The sequence below is a fragment of the Spodoptera frugiperda genome, chromosome 6, assembly GCF_023101765.2.
Source record: "Spodoptera frugiperda isolate SF20-4 chromosome 6, AGI-APGP_CSIRO_Sfru_2.0, whole genome shotgun sequence".
NCBI classification, from domain to species: Eukaryota; Metazoa; Arthropoda; class Insecta; order Lepidoptera; family Noctuidae; genus Spodoptera; species Spodoptera frugiperda.
The window spans coordinates 5,573,308-5,592,338 of NC_064217.1; the positions used below are offsets into that span (position 1 = coordinate 5,573,308).

Below are 19,031 nucleotides of genomic sequence, written 5' to 3' on the forward strand. Positions count from 1 at the left end.
CTATTGAACATTATTTTGCGTTTCCTAGCAGTTTCAGAAAGCAATAAATCTATGAAAATGATTAATCTTTGAAACTTGGAGGCTCCAAATGGATAGTTTTAACGATACGAACTATTTTATTTTTGGTTGGCCGACCCCTTAAAAATCCTTTGTGTGTGTACAATAAAGGTTAATAGTAGGTATAAGGTTAACTTTGTAGTACTGTACATATTATGATAAACAATGAGTTTCTTTTCGATTTTAATTAAACATTTACGATATTTTGTATCAATGATCAGATACATTTTCGCCATTGTTGTTAAAAACTTAAAAAGCCCCTTGTTAATAGGGTATTTTCTAATCCAAAATGTCATGGTTCACCGTAATATTTTTGTAAATCAAATAAACTACACAAACGTTACAAAAAAAAAAAAAATGTTCTATCGAGACGGAGATGGAGAGGATCTAATATTAGTTTTTAAACTGACATGGTCACTAACACCATTATGTCTATAATAAGCATGGTAAATATCCCGTCTTAAGTTCTAATGTTAGAATCTAATATAATAATGTAACTGTATAATATTTGTTTTAAAAATTCTCATTAGTGGTTTTATTGCTATAGCAGTGTTTAAGGTACCAGAAAATAATTTAGGCAACTCTTGTTCCCGTAGTTGGACGAGCATTGTAAGGACCATGCAGTCCATAATAAATTTGTATGGGGATGTGTATGACACATTTAATCATAGTTTACGATGCTGCCCTCATTTATACCCTAGTTTTATTCAATCAAAACATTTTGATGACGCCGGGGCTGGTTTATCTAATCAACGCCTACACAAGAAATTAATTTATAGATAATAGTGGTAAATAAGTGTTTTACGGAAGACAAAACAGTAGGCGCTAATTTATTTTAAATCATTGTGACTAATAAGTGTTTCTTTTCCGTTCTTCTTACCCATTAGTGATAGCTGTGACAGGGATAGACATATTATATATCATTGGTAAATTATTGCAAAATATTGTGAATTATTATAAAAGGCTGCTTCGTTGGTCGAGTGGTCGCAAGTGCGACTGCCGGACAAGGGGTCTTGGGTTCGATTCCCGGGTCAGGCAAAATATTGCTGGGTTTTTTTCGGTTTTTCGAAGATTTCTCAGTAGTAGCACGGAGTCTGGAATTGTGCCCAGTATATGACAATAAGCACACCCCCTATTACATGGGACTTATTACACAATTGGTGAAAAGCGGTAAGTAGTAAACAAGTACATTACATAGCAGCATTACGTGCCGTAATGTGCACCTCTGCCTACCCCTTCGGGGATAAAAGGCGTGACGTTGCGGTGGTAAATTATTATGGTAATGACTGTTATCAAGTTGGTAGGCTTTTTTGGAACAAGTCTGCCATGTTCTCCCAATACCACTGCTCCTGCAAGCTTGGATCGACAGTAGTTACAACCATAAAAACACCGAAATATTGAAATTCAGCGTGTTCTATTAGGGACATGAATAAGTGTTATGTAATGGATCCCGCAACGAAATAAATCAGAAGATATTATTAGTATATCCTAAAAAAAAACAATAATTTATTTACGATTAAACCGTCACCAAGTAATAAAAAAAAACCGGCCAAGTGCGAGTCGGACTCGCCCATGAAGGGTTCCGTAGCAGCAAGTAGATGGCATAATAGAAAGTTATAAAATAACTTGGTTTTACATAGTGTTTGTATGAACGACAAACTTATATTTGCGTTTTTTGAAAATGTATTATTTCTTAAAAACTAATAATGATATCTGGTTCAAACCAATTTTCGTTGTAAGTTTCTATTAAAATCTACATCATATATTTTTTCTAGCTTTCTCACTCTCTTATTTTAAAAGTTAGAGCAGCATTATTGGTCAGGGACTCTTAACTAGTTAGTCATAATAATAAAAAAATGTTGAAATGAATTTAATTTATTTACATATTATTCAATATTTATATACATATACATTAAACCACTAATAAAGTTATTGACCATTTGTTTGCATGAGATTGTTACAGAGATAGAATCTTGTTTAGAGTAGGTTGTTGATCCAGGAGATGTAAGAGGTGACTCTAGCGAAAGCGGCAGGGGCACCAACTTCGCAACCACGGGCGGATCCGAAGGAAGTGACACCAATCTGTTGAAAATAGATTTTTACAATTCACGTCCACTGAGAAAATTGGTAACGGGTCTTAAAGCATTAACTGTCGAAAAAAAACTGTTGAAGTCAAATCATCTCAAAGATATAACGGTTTAGCGCTGGCGCCTAACGTGTTAAACTCAATTTCTTGACTATAATATTATGTTACCATGATATTCCTGGTAATATTTATATTGTAGAGTTATCTTAGACTTAGAGTATGCAACTGGAGAATAAATACTAGTTCGTATAAAAGCATAGAGTGCGATTACTGGTTCATGTGGAAAACAGGCGTTTCTGAAATTTAGTTCAACAATAGTTGTTTGACGCCATCTACTTTTCGACTAGCGAAGGCAATCAACAATATAACAAATAAACCACGTTCAAAATACGTACCAGAACAGGGCTGTCATCGACATTGACAACCAGAGGGCCACCGGAGTCACCACGGCATGTGCTCTTGCCATCATCACCGCTAGTACAGATGTTGGAGTCCTGTAGGATGAGGGGGAAGGAAAGCCTGCAGACTGCGTTGGAGATCACGGGTAGTTCGACGTGACTAAGCACCTGGAGGATTGAGACTCCGACATCTAAGAACACACGTGTAAACATATATTAGTTAAATACATAACCAACATTATTAAAAAATATAATATATTGAGTTAATTATTTAACTTTAACTAGTTTAAAAATCCGACTTCCACCTCCTTTTTTGATGTCGGTTATTATACTAAAACCTGCTTCTAAGCGTAGCAAACACTTCTGAACATCGCATCAAAATCTGTTTAGCCAATCTTGAGATAATTGTGCACAAACATACATACAGGTAAAACAGACAACCTCCTATTTTGAAGCCGGTTAAAAAGTACTTACTGTCACTGGTGCGACCGAATCCAGAGGCGACGGCGATTTGACCTTCGAAGCTTTCATTGATCAAGTCACCGCTTGGGATAGCAATGGGAGCGATGACATCTGAAGAAATATTTAATTGAATTAGCCAAACTATTTAATCAGAAAGCCAAAAAAATGTTTTCTACAAACACTCAGTAGGAAAAATATTAAAATAGCCATATTTTTAGGGGAGGGGATTCGACCCGTTTTTTTTTGTTTCTACACATACAACCTTTGATATAAAAAAAAGTAAGAAAAATATTAAAATAGCCATAATTTTTGTCGTTAAATAGATTGATAAAGCACTTGCAACATGTATGTACCTATAAATCATGCATAAATCAATATATTTTTTTAAATAGCGGTAGCTAGAATATTTTTGTTAAAAATGAGGTAAGAGTGACTGCAAAAATCACGGTACATACCTGACAAGGCGACGTTAGAGCTCAACCTAATTACGGCAATGTCATTACGGATCAAGCTAGGATCCCAGCCCCAGTGCATGACAACATCGTTGGTGGTGATTCTTTCACCACCGATGAACAAACGGATTGAGCCGAGAACTACGGTGACACTGAAGGCTTGGTCAATACCATCGAACCAGCAGTGAGCAGCAGTAAGCACACGGTTAGCGGTAATCAAAGAACCACCGCACACACCCTGACCCATCCAGAAGTCAGCGAGAAGACCAGCCTGCGCAAAATTCAATAAAGTATATTAATTTTATGCAGTTTTATTCTTATAATCATTAACTTGGAAAGGCTGGATCGTGTGCTCCAGCCGTATAAGCGTGAATTAATACAATTTTTTACCTGGTAAGGGAACTGTCCGAGCTCGGAGAAGGAACCGCCAACAATTCTGGATGCACTAGCTTCCTCCTCAGCTTTACGGATTTCATCAGCAAGAGGTTTACCGATCTTGGACAAGTATCTGTAGGCGGTGATGTCCTCCAAGTCGATGACATCCTCAACGTGGATGTTTTTAGCGCTGGCCACCGCCGCCAGAGCGAAAAGTGCTAAAGCCAAGACCTTCATATTGTTACAACTGAGGAAACAAGATGACTTATAATTTTCACCATTGAGTATTTATATACAAAACTTTCAGATAATTTGTAGATATCAATATTATTAGTTTGATGATAAGCCAATTAGTTTATCTAAGGGTTTTTATACAGTTATTTGATATCGGATTAAAATATTACACTGGGAAAATATATGTTACCTTTAACGTCTTCATAGGTGATGGAAATCCCTGTGTAAAAGCTAAGTGGACAAAGGGTTCTCTAGATAATCTTGTAGGTATGTAAGTACTGGTATGATATGGAACGCTAAAAATTTAATTTAAGCTGAGTTACACCAGATAATATTCATTTAGCAATTTTTCATTTTAAAATAATTCCATGTTGGCAGGTGCATGCGCAGAGTGGCCAATCTATGGCCTTTATAAGAATATTACTATTTATAATAATTATTGTGTATCTAAGAGTTTTATGACTGGTATTTGGTATTTTAGTTCTTTTTTTCTTTAACAAGGGTTTTGCCATTGTAGTTTCACTGCCTTTGTATCCTATATTATTACTATCTTACTTTTAAACTACTACTTGAGTGATCACCATCATATGAAAGATAGATGATCAGTTTTTAAACTGACATGGTCACTAACGATTAACGGTTAATCCGTGATCATGGCGCTTGTAACAGTGCCGAAATATCGGAAACTCATGAAAATTAATAAACATGGTAAATATCCCGTCATAAGTTCTAATAATAGTATAGATGATCAGCATACTTAAATAAAATTTACACAACCTCGTTATAGGAGAATCTCTTAGGTGAGATTTGAATAGATAGTTATAATGAAAGAAAACACGTTATTAACAAAGAAACACTGTTGGAAGAAAACGACAGTTTAATCACGTCTATTAATGGAGAAAAGATCTACTAGTTTCGACTCATAGAGGAAATCTTCATCGTGAACAGTGTGCGCGACGTCGTCGCCGCGTCTAATAGACCTTTTCTACATTAATGCATGTAAGTAAACCGTGATTTTTGGTCAATTTAGTATGTCTCACGATAGTTATTGCAAAAATGTTACTATGCAGATTCACAATGCAGTGAAATTCCGTGATTGCTCGTACTATCAATTTTATCAACGATCTGTATTTGTTATTAATGACTTAAAGATTTTAAGTCGATATGTGATATGAAATTAGGTTTTGGGTTTTTACTCCTTGTCTTTTGTGAGTAGATAGGTAACGAAGGCCTACTTTCATTTTGACTGTAAAGGTTAACAGATGTATTTTAGTACTTCACTTGACAGACGGTTTACCCAAGCAAAAAATATTTAATCGAATAAAATAAATTATGTTTTTGTAATTAAACATTTTATTTAGAATTAATAATTTTAATTTATTATTATAAATCGCTTGGCTGGTTTAGAAGAAACGAGGTAATAAATAACATTACACTCAAACATACAAATAATAAAATTAAATTCAAACACTATCATTGGACCTTGAAACGGGATATTTACCATGTTTATTTATGTCCATGAGTTTTCAATATTTCGGCACTTGAACAGTTCATTCGTGATCACGCTTTCTTGCTTATTATTCTAAAACTTCGCAATTCCCTAAATCTAATATATTATTTTCATTTAACTATAACATTGAATAAATAAAGACGTGAATAAGATTTTTTTCAATGTTTTCCCCAGTTATTGTACCAACGATAAATATAACTACTACATAGGTTCATGGTTTATACATAGGTTTTGTTTTATACCTGTATAAGTTTAACTGCCTCGCTGGCCGAGTGGTTGTAAGTGCGACTACTGGGCAAGGGGTCTCGGGTTCGATTCCCGGTCGGGCGAAGTATTGCTGGGTTTTTTCGAAAATTTCTCAGTAGTAGCACGGACTCTGTAAATACGCCCGGTATATGGCAATAGGCTCATTACCTATTACATGGGACTTACAACATAAATTGTGAAAAGTGGGTGTACATGGTACTGTGGCATTGCGTGCCATAATGTGCACCTCGGCAAAACCGTCGGGGATAAAAAGGCGCCACGATATATACGATTGTTTTACACACGGTTTATTTATACATAGGTTTCGATAGACGTTTTTGACGTTTTCGTAGAAGAAATCAAATATTTTTTTATTATAATTCCACTTATTTATTCAGAAACGCCTTGTAACGTTGCTTTACGTTGGCATTTTATACAAACAGAAAAATGGTTTGATATCACACTTTGTATCCAAAACTTCTTTCTTCTCTAAGCTTCTTTCTTCTTCTTATATTACATAATACGTTCCATGATCCAATCTACGTAAGAAGTAATTCTGGTGAAGACGGATGGCGAAAGAGTTTCACATCGGCCTGTTCCAAATGACGAAACACCTATCTGAAATTAAAACAGAAACAAATAAATTCAAGAGAGGTAAAAGATTGATTAAAAATTATTGATTAGAGAAGACATTTAACAAACACGGGTTCTGTTCAACGTTGTTTCAAATTACCAATACCAAAATTCTAGTGTTTGTTGTACATATGCAACTACTAATATGTACCTGGTATGATCTTTTATTACAAAAATACGTATGATTTTGATAAATAGTTAGAAATATACATTTTTTTTATGGAACACTTTTTTATGGCTGACAAAAACGAGCTGACGTATCACCTGATGGTAAGCAATCGCCGCCGACCATGGACACTTGAAACACCAGAAGCGTTACAAGTGGGGGTACTCTTGAGGGTTAGGAATTTAAGGGTTACATACATACCAAAAAATGTCTCATGTCTCTGTAGACAACAAGAGGTCCACCGGCGTCCCCCTGACACACGTTGCCATTGCCGCTGGCACATACATTTGTAGGTTGGATGAACGTGCCAAAAACTCTAGCGCACTCTTCGTTCGTCATGATCGTTAGATTCACAGAATTCAACAGCATTGGTATTGAGATGCCACCTGCATAATAACAATCATATTATGTACACGCAATTAAGTAATTAGAAATATCTAAACAATTGATTCCTCTGTACTTAAATTCTATGAAAATATAGGGTACCGTAGTGACCAGTGTGAAAGCCAGGTTGGTATAAGGCGCAGCGGGCCTCCATATAATATATATTTTTTTATAATAGCGACCAACTTTCCTAATTTACTTATTTCTACTTTATTGGTCGAGTGGTTGCAATTGCGACTGCCAAGCAAGGGTTGTATTCCAATATCTGACAAAGTATATTACTGGTTCTTTTTTAAATTCTCGAAAAATTTAAGTTTAGTATATTAGGTTCCTAGAAAAATGTACACTGAAAAGAAAAGCCATTAGATAATATGAGTGTCTTACTATTGGAGGTTTGTCCATAACCAGAAGCGATGGCAGTCTCGCCATCTAAATCTTCTTCCTCTATTGATTCGAAGGGTAAATACACAGGACTGACAGTGGCTGAAAAAGAACAGATTAATTTGACTCAATTGTTGTTGTTTCTTTGTTTTGCATTAGCTCAATTGTATATTTAGTCATTCCATAACAAAACGGACCGATACGAAATCCAATCACTTAAAAGTCACTTTTTATTACAATGAATAAAGATTTATTTATTATTTCCTAGCGACTCGCCCCAGCTTCACATGGGTGCAATGGTGATATTAAATCCCTCTTAAATCACTCTATATATTAAAAAAACCGCATCATAAACCCGTTGCGTAGTTTTAAAGATTTAAGCATACAAAGGTACATAGGGACAGAGTAAGCGACTTAGTTTCATACTATGTAGTAACTAAAATAAACCCTATTACGAAACAATACATTTCTTTACCACTTACCAGTAAAAGCAACATTATAAAGTAATTTGACGACAGCGATATCATTTCTAAGTGTAGCAGGATTATAATTTTCATGCAAAATGTATTCGTCTGTATCAATTCTTATTCCTGAGATGAATATATTGATTGTATCCATTACCACGGTGACTGTTGTAACACTTAATACAGCATCATTAAAAATATGAGCAACAGTTAAAACTGTATTCGGAGATATTAAGACTGCACCAGCGATTGACGTCCCGATTGGCAGTCGAAGGATAAGACCAGCCTGGAAAATGTTAAAATGAACTGTGATGAAGAATGCAGTTTATACAGATATATTTTCTCTTAATTTATTGAATAGAGTTCATATTGATTAGACCATAAATGTAATATGAAGATATTATTACTGATTAGTTCTTTTTGATGGATAGGTTGGTATGGTGAAGGTGACGTTGATAAATTTATTTGATTATCGTCTTAAAATATTATCGTCACGCCTTTTATCCTCGGAGAGGTAAGCAGAGGTGCAGTATATACTGGGCACAATTCCAGACTCCGTACTCAAAATCCCATTAATTGTTTAGAATATTAATTTGATATAAATCTTAATACCTGATACCTAGTTCATTGTGATATTTTTTATAGAATCATGGGTATATTGTTTTCATAATCATATGTAGGATTATCTTTCTAATAAATGAATTTGGTGTTCTATGCGTAGTGTTATCTGAATTTAATAGTAGGTATGTATTAAAACCGCATGGCGTGAAATATATTTCTTCCACTAAATTTACCTTCGTCCACGTAAATTGTGTATACGAATGTTTATAAAACCAATTGAACGGACTAACCTGATACGGAAACTCTTCTAGATCCACGAGGGATCCACCAATTATTCTAGATGGTTTTAGGTTATCTTCTTCTTTACGGATTTTATCAGCTAATGGTATCCCAATTTTTGTATGATATCCATACGCGGTATTCTTTTCAAAATCAATAACATCTTCTAGAGTGATGTGTCTTGCAGTGCTTGAAACTGCTAGAGCTAATAGAATCACTCCCAAAAACTTCATGTTTATTCTAATAATTTATAGTTACTAGTTAATTTCGATACTAAAAATTAATAATCTATTAGACTAGATAAGATAATATTAGATAACTCTTAGGTTATGGTATCATATATTATGTAATTTTTGTAAAATTTTAAGTTACAAATAAGAGGAAAGCAAACAATTACAATGACATTTGCTCGATTCGGGATGGATCGCCTGGTAGACATTGCTGGTTGAATAGGATGTGTGGTACTGGCGTAATTTACTAGGAAATCGCGGGTGATATTTGCATAACATGTAATAAACTGCATTCTCCTGTAATCACGAAAAGGAATTTGCAGGTTGATAGTTCGAACAAGTTCAAATGGCAGCTTACCTTACGCGATACACAATTGCATAGCGCCATCTCTTGATATCGGCTCGAACTTCATAGCATAAAATAAGTAGTGGCAAGAAAAAAACTCAGTAAATATTATGGATATTAGAGTAGCAAGATTGTTGATCCCGAGTCGGGAAACTTATTATAATTATGTAATTCTCAAAGTTTGCATTTCGGGTTATTCTTTTTTCGTTTTAAGTCCGTATATTAAGTAGAATATTGCCGTCATGTGTGTCAAACAAGATTCTTGTTATCAAAATATTTTTACAAGATGATCCTAAAGCAAAATCACGCAGCTATGTAGAGTTTCTATCAAAAATGAAGATCGATCCAAAGAATTTGGATTACGATCGGTTTAATTTAAATCAGCAGTTAAAGAAAATAGTAGCTGCACCATATAGGGCAATGAAAGTCTTGAATCTTAGTGACACAATTACAAATAAGGCTCATCTTTATCATTAACAGCTCGTGTAAATCCAATATTACAGTTGAGGTAAAAGGATTAAGGGTATTAAGTCAATGATAATAAACACTTTATTTATCGAATAATGTTTGCCTTTCAGTATCTTTAGTACGAGTTTGCTTTACTTTTAACGAAATCGAAACGAGAACACGTTCGGCGCTTTGATTGGTTGGTTTAATGGTATATTCGAGTTGGCCAATCAGAGCGCCGAAAGCGCTCATACTAGGTAGTACATACTACCAAACTCATGCTTAGGGTACAGTATTGGGTAAGGTGAGGTGAACAAAATTATTTTTTACCTAACCTGCGTAGACAGGTATAAGTTCATAGGAATGATAAATTAAATACGGTTTTTAGAAATGAAAATATATTACAGACGTTGATTAATCCAGTTAATGTAGTGTGTAACTCTAGCGTATCCAGAAGGAGAATTGCCTTCGCATCCACCGCGCCCGAACGAAACAACACCAATCTGCAAGAAAAAATTAATATTATATTATATTTGACTAAAACCCTGAATCTTTTCAGATATGTACGAACATCCAGTTTAAAAAGATTTATTAAGTTAAAAGGAACTAAAAAAAAAATAAGAGGAAAAGGGTAAAGGTTTAAAGTACAGTCAATGTCAATATAGTAGACAAAAATGGTACATGTGAGGATAATGAAGTTTTCAATATTTCAACACTACTGATCCCTAAAATGTATTAATTTCAAACTATTGAACTTAGGATTTAATGCGTGAGATTCTAATATTTCTTATGATTTTGAAACTAGTTTTTAGTATACATACCAAGATATAGTTTCCATTTCTGTTTATAGCAAGAGGACCACCAGAGTCGCCACTGCAAATGTTCTTGCCAGGTACACTGCCAGTGCAGATAATGCCATTGTAAATGAAAGATCCGTAAGTTCCGGCGCATTGATTGTTCGTAATTATAGGTAAGTCCACAAAGCTGAACGGCTGGTTTGCAAGCATACCACCAACTGTGTAAAAAAGAAACAATTAGATAAGTCTAATAGTCATAAAAATACTGATGAAACTATAGTAAAAATGTAAAATTACTTACTGCCAGGATTAAATCCATAACCAGAGGCGATGGCAACTTGACCAACAAAATTTTCTCCGAGCTGAGATCCAGAAGGCAGGGCGATGGGAGCGAGGATATCTGAAGATTAAAACAACTGATTAACGTCGGAACAATTTAAATTTGGTTTGTATTTTTATTATTAAAAAAACTTCAGAAAAAAATGAAAGGCTGTAACTATTTCTATTCCTCACGACCGCAAAGGTATGTGTGTGTATTTTTTTTGGTTTCAAGAGTTTTTATTTCGTTTCACTTGAAGAGTTTTTTCATAGATTTCATAAAATATTAACATTAAAACTTAAGACGGGATATTTACCATGTGTATTTCTGTCTATTAGTGTCCTTTATTTATTAAATATCCCGTCTTAAGTTCTAAAGTGAGTGTTAGTGACCATTACAGTTTCATAAAATATCCTTCATACCTTAAAATTGTATGTAAATCAATTTATACTTACTTGAAAACTGAACAGAAGATGGCAAGTTGATGATAGCAATGTCACTTCTAACTATGGAAATGTCATAATTTTCATGTATAACATAGTTGCCAGTAGTTTGTCTAACACCACCAGTCATTATAGTAGTAGTTCCAAGGACAACAGTCACAGTCGGGACATTTGAAAAACCATCGTTTATGTTGTGTGCAGCAGTCAGTATTCTGTTGTGGGAGATCAGAGATGCACTGGCGTAACCAGTTCTTGTAGGGTAATTCAATAGTAGGCCGGCCTGCAAAATGAATTCTTTTTAGTAATAATGATTATTTTATTTGAGCTTGATTTTGTAAATTTCGTAGAATTATAAATTGGGTTTCAATGCAAATATTTAAAGTACCTGGTACGGGAATTGTCCAAGAGAGGCTAAAGAACCACCGACGATTCTAGATGGATTCTGTCTGCCTTCCTCCTCAGCTAAGAAGACTTCGTCAGCGTAAGGTATGGCAACAAGCTGAATGTAATCGTACGGCGTGTTCTTTTCTAATTCGATCACATCTTCAAGAGTGATGTGCCTTGCGGAGGCGGCCACTGCTAGGGCCAACACAGTCACTGCCAACAACTTCATGTTGCTGGTCACTTTAGTTGTGAGCTTATCGATAGATGTCTTCGTTTATATAGAGTAGCATTAACTAGAGATAAGCTATATTTAGTGCCTACATTGATAATTATTTAGATTAATAAAAAACAACACTACAAGACCTGAAAATAAGAATTTGGCTTCCCCCCTATAAATCATTCTTTTAAGTATTTTCTATTAGGTTCTAGCAAACCCGGCGAACTCTGTTTCGCCACCTCAGATTTTCCCTGTTTTCCTGCTTTTCTCTTAATATTTTTTTTGAATTTTGTTTGCTATAAACCTCACGGCGCCCAAGTTGTTTCCAATGAATGCAAAACCGTGGAAATCGGTTCGTGCGTTCTGGAATTATATCGTCAAGAACGAAAATCTGACTTATTTTTGTATTATAGATAAGACAAATTAATAAGGTGACGAAGGTAAAATGGACACGTTCTGAGCTATTATTTTGACAAAAACATAGTGATAAATCAAAAGCATTAAGAGCTTTCACTGTATGATAAATCTTAATCAGAGTATTAGGAAAACCCAGTCTAGAATAAGAATTAGTGCTATATATGATGATGGCAATCATAGTATCTCCAACTAACGCACGTTTATTTTTTATTTAAAATCCACATCTACATAGTAGGTATCTCTGTAATATAAAAATGATTTCACTGAATGTGTTGCTACGCCCAAATGACAAAAACGGCTGAACTGATTTCGATAATTAATGTACAGTGATGACTAATGTCACTACTGTCCTCTTCCTAGATGCCATTACCGACACCATCAGTTCACTAGCTAAATGTGACCACTACGTACTACTTGGCGATTTTAATGTTAATATGTTGAACACTGGTTGCCAAACTCGGAGAGTATGTGAATTTTTAAATAGCCTGAGCCTTAAGCAATTAGTTGACACCCCCACCCATTTCACGGATCATAGTCAAACGCTAATCGACCTTGTTTGCACTAACATCAACAACACATCTGTCTGTGTTGAACCGTTCGGTGTAATACATGGTCACTCACTAGTGATATGCAAACTTAACATAAAACGTAGTAAGTACAAACCTCACACGGTGGCCTACAGACCAATTAAAAAAATAAATAGGGAATTTTTTTATGACGATCTGGCGCATTTAGACTGGCAAATTATTCGTGATTTGCCAAATGTAAATGACATGGTTGACGCACTGAACCGGAATATTGTGTCTGTCTTCGATAAGCATGCCCCAGTCAAGACTTGCTTGATTAAAGATCACTCATGGCCATGGATAACAGATACAATAAAGTACATGATGCGTTTGCGTAATGAGGCCCTCGCCAAGTATCGTACAACAAAGTCGGAATCAAAGAAGGTATATTATAAACAATTAAAATCACTTGTGTCCAGTTCCTTATTTTATGAAAAAGTTGCATATTTTAAACTAAACATAAATAACAAAATTAACGAACCTAAAACATTATGGAAAAATTTGAAAAGTACCGTATTACCACCTAAACCATTTAATGACCTTCCAAGTCACTTTAGAGACCCCGATCAAATAAATTCTAATTTTTTGAATGTTCCTGGTAATCCAAATTCTAACGTAACCGTATGTACCTTTTTTGAATCTCACCGCTTTAGTGATGCGAGTTTCTCACTGCATCCGGTGACTACCGATCAAGTTTTGCGATCATTTGTTCAATTGAAATCGAATGCAGAAGGTTGTGACGGGATAACACTTGACATGCTTACATTGACATTTCCACATACAATAGAAGTCATCACAGATATTATTAATGCGTCGATTGTCTCTGCAACGTTCCCAGACATCTGGAAAATTGCAAGTGTTAGACCCCTCCCAAAAATAGCCAACCCTACTGAACTCAAAGATCTCAGGCCCATAAGCATATTACCATGTTTATCCAAAATTGCTGAAAAAGCAATCTGTCAGCAGTTGTCGCGGTATTTGGAGGAAAACAATATACTTCCGGAGTTGCAGTCAGGATTCCGCAAGCAACGTGGTACTTCGACCGCTTTGCTGGATGTGACGGATAACATCTTGTCTGCGCAGGACAGGGGCATGTGCACAATTCTGGTTTTGCTAGATTTTTCACGTGCTTTTGACTGCATAAATATTGAGTTGCTTCTCTGTAAGCTTAAGTATTACGGATGTGACGACAATGCTATAAAATGGTTTCGGAGCTATCTGAGCAATCGGCAGCAACGTGTTGAGGTACGACTGAGCAATGGATCAACCTTGACCTCATCACTAACCCCCGTCAATAGAGGAGTTCCGCAGGGCTCAATACTGGGCCCCCTGATCTTCATTTTATATTGTGCTGACATCATAAACTCCCTAAAACGATGTAGGTATCACATTTATGCTGATGATGTGCAAGTGTATATCTCGTTTGATCCTAGTGAACATCTAAACGCTCTGAGAGACCTGAACGAAGATCTTAACAGGATAGCAAATTGGGCAGAGGACAACGGCTTGGTACTTAACCCTACTAAAACTAAATACATGTTATTTGGAACAAAATGTCAAATAAGTGTCTTGCCGTCAACATTAAACGTTGTCCTGATGGGTGAGTCGGTTGACCGAGTTAATGAAGCACGTAATTTGGGTCTGACCATGGATGCAGAGTTGAGGTATGAGGCGCATGTGGCAAGGTCGGTGCGCACGTGTTTCTACCGGCTTAAGGTCCTTTATAAAATAAGGCCTTATTTGTCGGAGGAACTGCGTGTGCGGCTGGTTGAGTCACTTGTGCTTTCTAATCTTAGCTATGCTGATACAGTTTATGGTCCACGATTGCTAGCACGAACGGAACGCCTGATCCAGAGAGTGCAAAACGCCTGCGCCAGATTCTGCTTCAAAATACCACCAAGAAGTCACGTCACTCCCTTTATCAACCAACACTCCATCCTTAAGATGAAGTCACGCCGCAAGTTGCACTTGGCTTGCCTACTCTTCGGAGTTATAAAGTACAAAGAACCGTCCTACTTGTACAATAAACTCAGCTGGATTGGTGGTAACAGACAACGCTCAGTAAGACAATGCTCACAGCAACTTTCCACGGAACCGCACAGTACTGCGGCCTTCAGAGGCAGTTTTAGGTACGCAGCTACTAAATGTTGGAACAATATTCCCCCGCCAATAAGAAATATCAAAACTCTTGGTACTTTTAGAATACACCTTCGAAAATTCCTAATTGATTCACAAAAAGAACTTGGTATGACGATCTCAAACACGTCCATAATATAGGGATAACAGGTACCTGCCGTGATGGTGGTTTCATCGCCGAATTCCGGTTCACTTGTAGTCGGGGTCTGAAAGGAAAAAAAAAATATATGTAAGTGGTGTAACAACACATTGTTAATCACCCTAAATAGTTGATATTTAAACATAACACACACAGAACACAAAACACTTTTCATTAACACTTACCTTATTTCACCACACACAGCACTAATTACGCCTAGATAATATTCACTGTTCGGTCTGCTCGACGTCCGTACGTCATCGCAGGGATCCAGCAGAATACCAGCGTCAGGTATCATACCTGACACATGCTGAGCTGGACTCCCATTCGGTGCAAACTGAGAGACACACTGAACCGCGCCGTTAATTTTTTATTTTATTTTCTTTCCTTTTCCTTTGTGTTGCTCCTACCGTACTGTAAATTGTATTGTGTACCCACTTATTTTTTATTATATTTTTTTTTGTGTCTGTCAATTTCTTTGTGTCTGTTGTTTGTACTGAATAAATGTTTTATCTATCTATCTATCTATCTATCTACTAATGAAATATTTAAATTTAAAAAACAAATAAATCGGTTGTACTTTATTTAACTGAGAAGTTTATTCTCAGTAGACACATTACCGCACCATACATATATACGAGCAAAAAGTGTGTGTTACGTTAATACGTACCTTTGCCTTCAATTTCCAGAAATATTTATGGCGGTGATGCATTTTATTTAGCAAAAAAAAAAATCAAAATATTATTTTTATAACATCGTAAACACAGGATATTAATTAAAACCACTTAGATATTATTTTGCATTTAAGAAGTTTATTTTTATAATGAATATTTTAAAGACGTTCGTTTATCCAGTCAATGTAGTGGGTAACCCTGGAGTAGCCCCCAGGACCTTGAAGTCCACAAAATCTGGGCCCAAATGAAACAACACCGATCTGTTGGAAAAACAATTCTTTTAGTATTATATTTTCTTTACTTATAGTAAATGGATCGATTAATGGAAAGCCTTCGACACGAAGTGCATGGTATATGTAATTATGATATAATTAATTTATAATGTAAAAATTATTGTCATGGTATATTTTCTTATATGTATGTGTTGTATAATTTCTTATATGGGTTACTTCACCTGAAATAAATGAATTTAATTTAATTTAATTAATATGGTCAGTTTTTGGGGATTACGATTTGGAGATGGCACTAGTAACCGATAACCTAACTTGTACGACGAACTACAATTCAGGCTGTATTTCCGCCGAATTTCTTTGTCGCAGTTTTGCATTGATTTTGTCATAATTAGCCAATTTGACTATTCAAACTAGATTTGCTTATTAGTGTAACATAACATACTTTAGTCTTAATAATCAAGACTGGATTTCAGATTGTTCAAATTTTTATCTAATTTATTGAGACCATTTCAATACTACGTATTATACATGTTTACACGAGGTCGAGGTTGCAATAATCAGAACTTTTATATTTTTGTATTATACATACCAAGAGGGGGTTTCCATTCCTCTCGACAGCGAGAGGACCACCAGAGTCACCGCCACAGATATTTTTGTCCGCAACACCGACCGTGCAGACAACGCCAGGCTGAATAATCGATCCGTAAATTTGTTCGCAGTCACCATTCGACATCACAGGCAAGTCCACGAAGCTAAGTGGCTGATTCGCATGTATACCACCAACTGTGTAAGACGTACATAGGTATTAATATACATTTCTATCTTTTTGAATACTTATGAAAATTCATTAAAGAAAAAAAGAAAGACTTGACTTACTTGAAGGGTTGTTTCCAAAACCAGAGGCGATTGCAACTTCACCAGCGAAATCTTCTTGGAGTTGAGAACCAGAAGGAAGAGCAATAGGAGCGAGGTTACCTGGCGATAAAAAATAAGCAATGATATGTTTTGAATAAATCGGTCGTACTACTTATGTTTTTGAATAATTTAGAGTAAAATCAAAATTAATAAAACAAACAAAATACTTACTTGAAAATTGAACTGGAGATGGCAGATTGATTATAGCAATGTCACTTCTGAATATAGAAATATCATAATTTTCGTGCACAACAAAGTCGTCTGTTGTTTGTCTCACACCATCACCCATTAAAGTAATGGCACCAAGGACCACAGTTACGCTTGGAACATTTGATACGCCATCGTTTATATTGTGGGCAGCAGTTAGTATTCTGTTACTGGAGATTAGAATAGCACTCGCGACGCTAGTACCATAGGGTAAATGAATTAGAAGTCCTGCCTGCAAAATAAATATCTTTTGTAAATAAATATGGAGGAGGACCAAGGGGAGGCCTTTGTTCAGCAGTGGACGTCTCTCGGCTGATGATGATGATGATGATGATGATATTATTTTTTTTTTTTTTTTTTAAAGTATTACTACTAAAAGTACTAATACTTTTTAAAGGCCGGCAACGCACCTGTGACTCCTCTGGTGTTGCGGATGTCAATGGGCGGCGCTGATCGCTTACCATCAGGTGACTCGTCTGCTCGTTTGCCACCTATTCCGTAAAAAATATCCTATGTTGTAATTACCTGATACGGGAACTGTCCAAGTGCAGCAAATGAACCACCGACGATTCTGGATGAACTTTTACCATCCTTTTCAGCTATAAGGACTTCGTCGAACAGTGGTAAGCTCCTGATGTAATCGTATGGAGTGTTCTTTTCTAATTCGATGACATCTTCAAGCGTGATGTGCCTCGCGGAGGCGGCCAACGTTAGAGCCAACAGAATCACTATTGAGAACTTCATGTTGTACTGACCGTGAACTTAATACTTCATGACCAATTGTTTGGCTATTTATATGGTTTTCTGAATGTCAGACGATACCTTTTTATAGGTAATTCTTTATTTTGATATGATCAGTACATTTTGGTTTCCCCGTGATTATCAATTAAGTGTATGATAATATTCTATGACTAGCACTTTCTGTTTTACCCAACAGAGGAAAAACTTTCCAAGTATTTTGCTGTGTCACTCCAGTCGTTCCACCTCGATTTCAACATGTATCAAGAAAAAAGTTCCTGATGCCCAGTATATCACTTCGGTATATATAATTTTCTAGTGTTTCCAATTATTTAATCTATGGGATCAAAGAATACTAGTAATAGTGTACGAGTAAATAAACATGTATTTTCAGTTTTCTCACTCTTTTCTCATATTTGATCTTATGGAAATAAAATTTAACATACCTAGTTTTTTTTAAACAAAAGCTTTCCGCCCGTTACTTCCCACGCTGTTTTTAAAGGGTTGGGGCAGATTTCCAAGAAGAAGTGCACAATTTTTTTGTTAGTCACAAATAATCACATATCAATTTTTAGTTTTCTGTCTAAAAATTATAATTACTTGGAATATTCCATACTAACTTCCACCTCACGTTTTTAGAAAAGTGGAGGGTTAGAAAGAGACAAAAAATAAAGCAAAAGCCTATGTTGGTCTCCAGACACTCACAACGCTTCGTTGCGACGTGAAGAAAGGACCAACAAATAAACAAACGAATTTTCCCATTTATATTATTAAGGTATGGATTTAACCGATTTTCGATGAGCTTCGAGAAAAGGCATTGCTTTTCTATAGAAATACAAAAGTTTATCGAAAATTATGATTATTATCTATTGAATTAATCAATAATCCTATTTATCTTATTATCTGCGGTTTAACCCACGTGGATTAGCCTATATCCTTCTTTGTACTCCACTCGATAAGCTTGAAGAAGATTTGTTGTTGACCGAATTAAATAATATTTGATTATCTTATTTAATGTGTAAGTAATAAATTGAGTTTTTAATACCAGGTTGAGTTGTTAATACTTTTCCAGTGCCTACACCATTTATCTCTTGCTTCTCAATACTTATAACACCGTTTATCAGTGGTGTCTAAA

General features: G+C 35.6%; 3 protein-coding genes across 4 annotated transcripts; all 3 read right to left on the reverse strand.

The window, feature by feature from the left end:
- Nucleotides 1-1,916: 1,916 nt before the first annotated feature.
- On the reverse strand, nt 1,917-11,913 carry LOC118281927 (transmembrane protease serine 9-like). Its single transcript, XM_050694487.1, has 14 exons — nt 11,656-11,913; nt 11,283-11,550; nt 10,810-10,908; nt 10,533-10,726; nt 10,117-10,214; nt 8,700-8,928; nt 7,867-8,134; nt 7,388-7,486; nt 6,821-7,005; nt 3,846-4,112; nt 3,459-3,726; nt 3,016-3,114; nt 2,539-2,732; nt 1,917-2,139 (listed from the first exon to the last, which is right to left on the reverse strand). The coding sequence occupies exons 1-14, from the start codon at nt 11,881-11,883 to the stop codon at nt 2,035-2,037; spliced, it is 2,601 nt and encodes an 866-aa protein (XP_050550444.1). The 5' UTR covers nt 11,884-11,913; the 3' UTR covers nt 1,917-2,034.
- LOC118281921 (transmembrane protease serine 3-like) lies at nt 5,468-8,962 on the reverse strand. 2 transcript variants are annotated; one of them, XM_050694455.1, is made up of 5 exons: nt 8,700-8,962; nt 7,867-8,134; nt 7,388-7,486; nt 6,817-7,005; nt 5,468-6,434 (listed from the first exon to the last, which is right to left on the reverse strand). In XM_050694455.1, exons 1-5 carry the CDS (start codon nt 8,919-8,921, stop codon nt 6,334-6,336), a joined length of 879 nt encoding a protein of 292 aa, XP_050550412.1. In that variant the 5' UTR covers nt 8,922-8,962; the 3' UTR covers nt 5,468-6,333. The 2 variants fall into 2 exon arrangements, with proteins under 2 accessions (XP_050550412.1, XP_050550411.1); XM_050694454.1 differs by having other exon boundaries at nt 5,472-6,438; nt 6,821-7,005.
- Nucleotides 11,914-15,919: 4,006 nt separating the features above from the next.
- LOC126910779 (brachyurin-like) lies at nt 15,920-17,939 on the reverse strand. Its single transcript, XM_050694452.1, has 5 exons — nt 17,684-17,939; nt 17,123-17,390; nt 16,913-17,011; nt 16,626-16,819; nt 15,920-16,063 (listed from the first exon to the last, which is right to left on the reverse strand). Exons 1-5 carry the CDS (start codon nt 17,900-17,902, stop codon nt 15,962-15,964), a joined length of 882 nt encoding a protein of 293 aa, XP_050550409.1. The 5' UTR covers nt 17,903-17,939; the 3' UTR covers nt 15,920-15,961.
- Between the last annotated feature and the right edge of the window lie 1,092 nt (nt 17,940-19,031).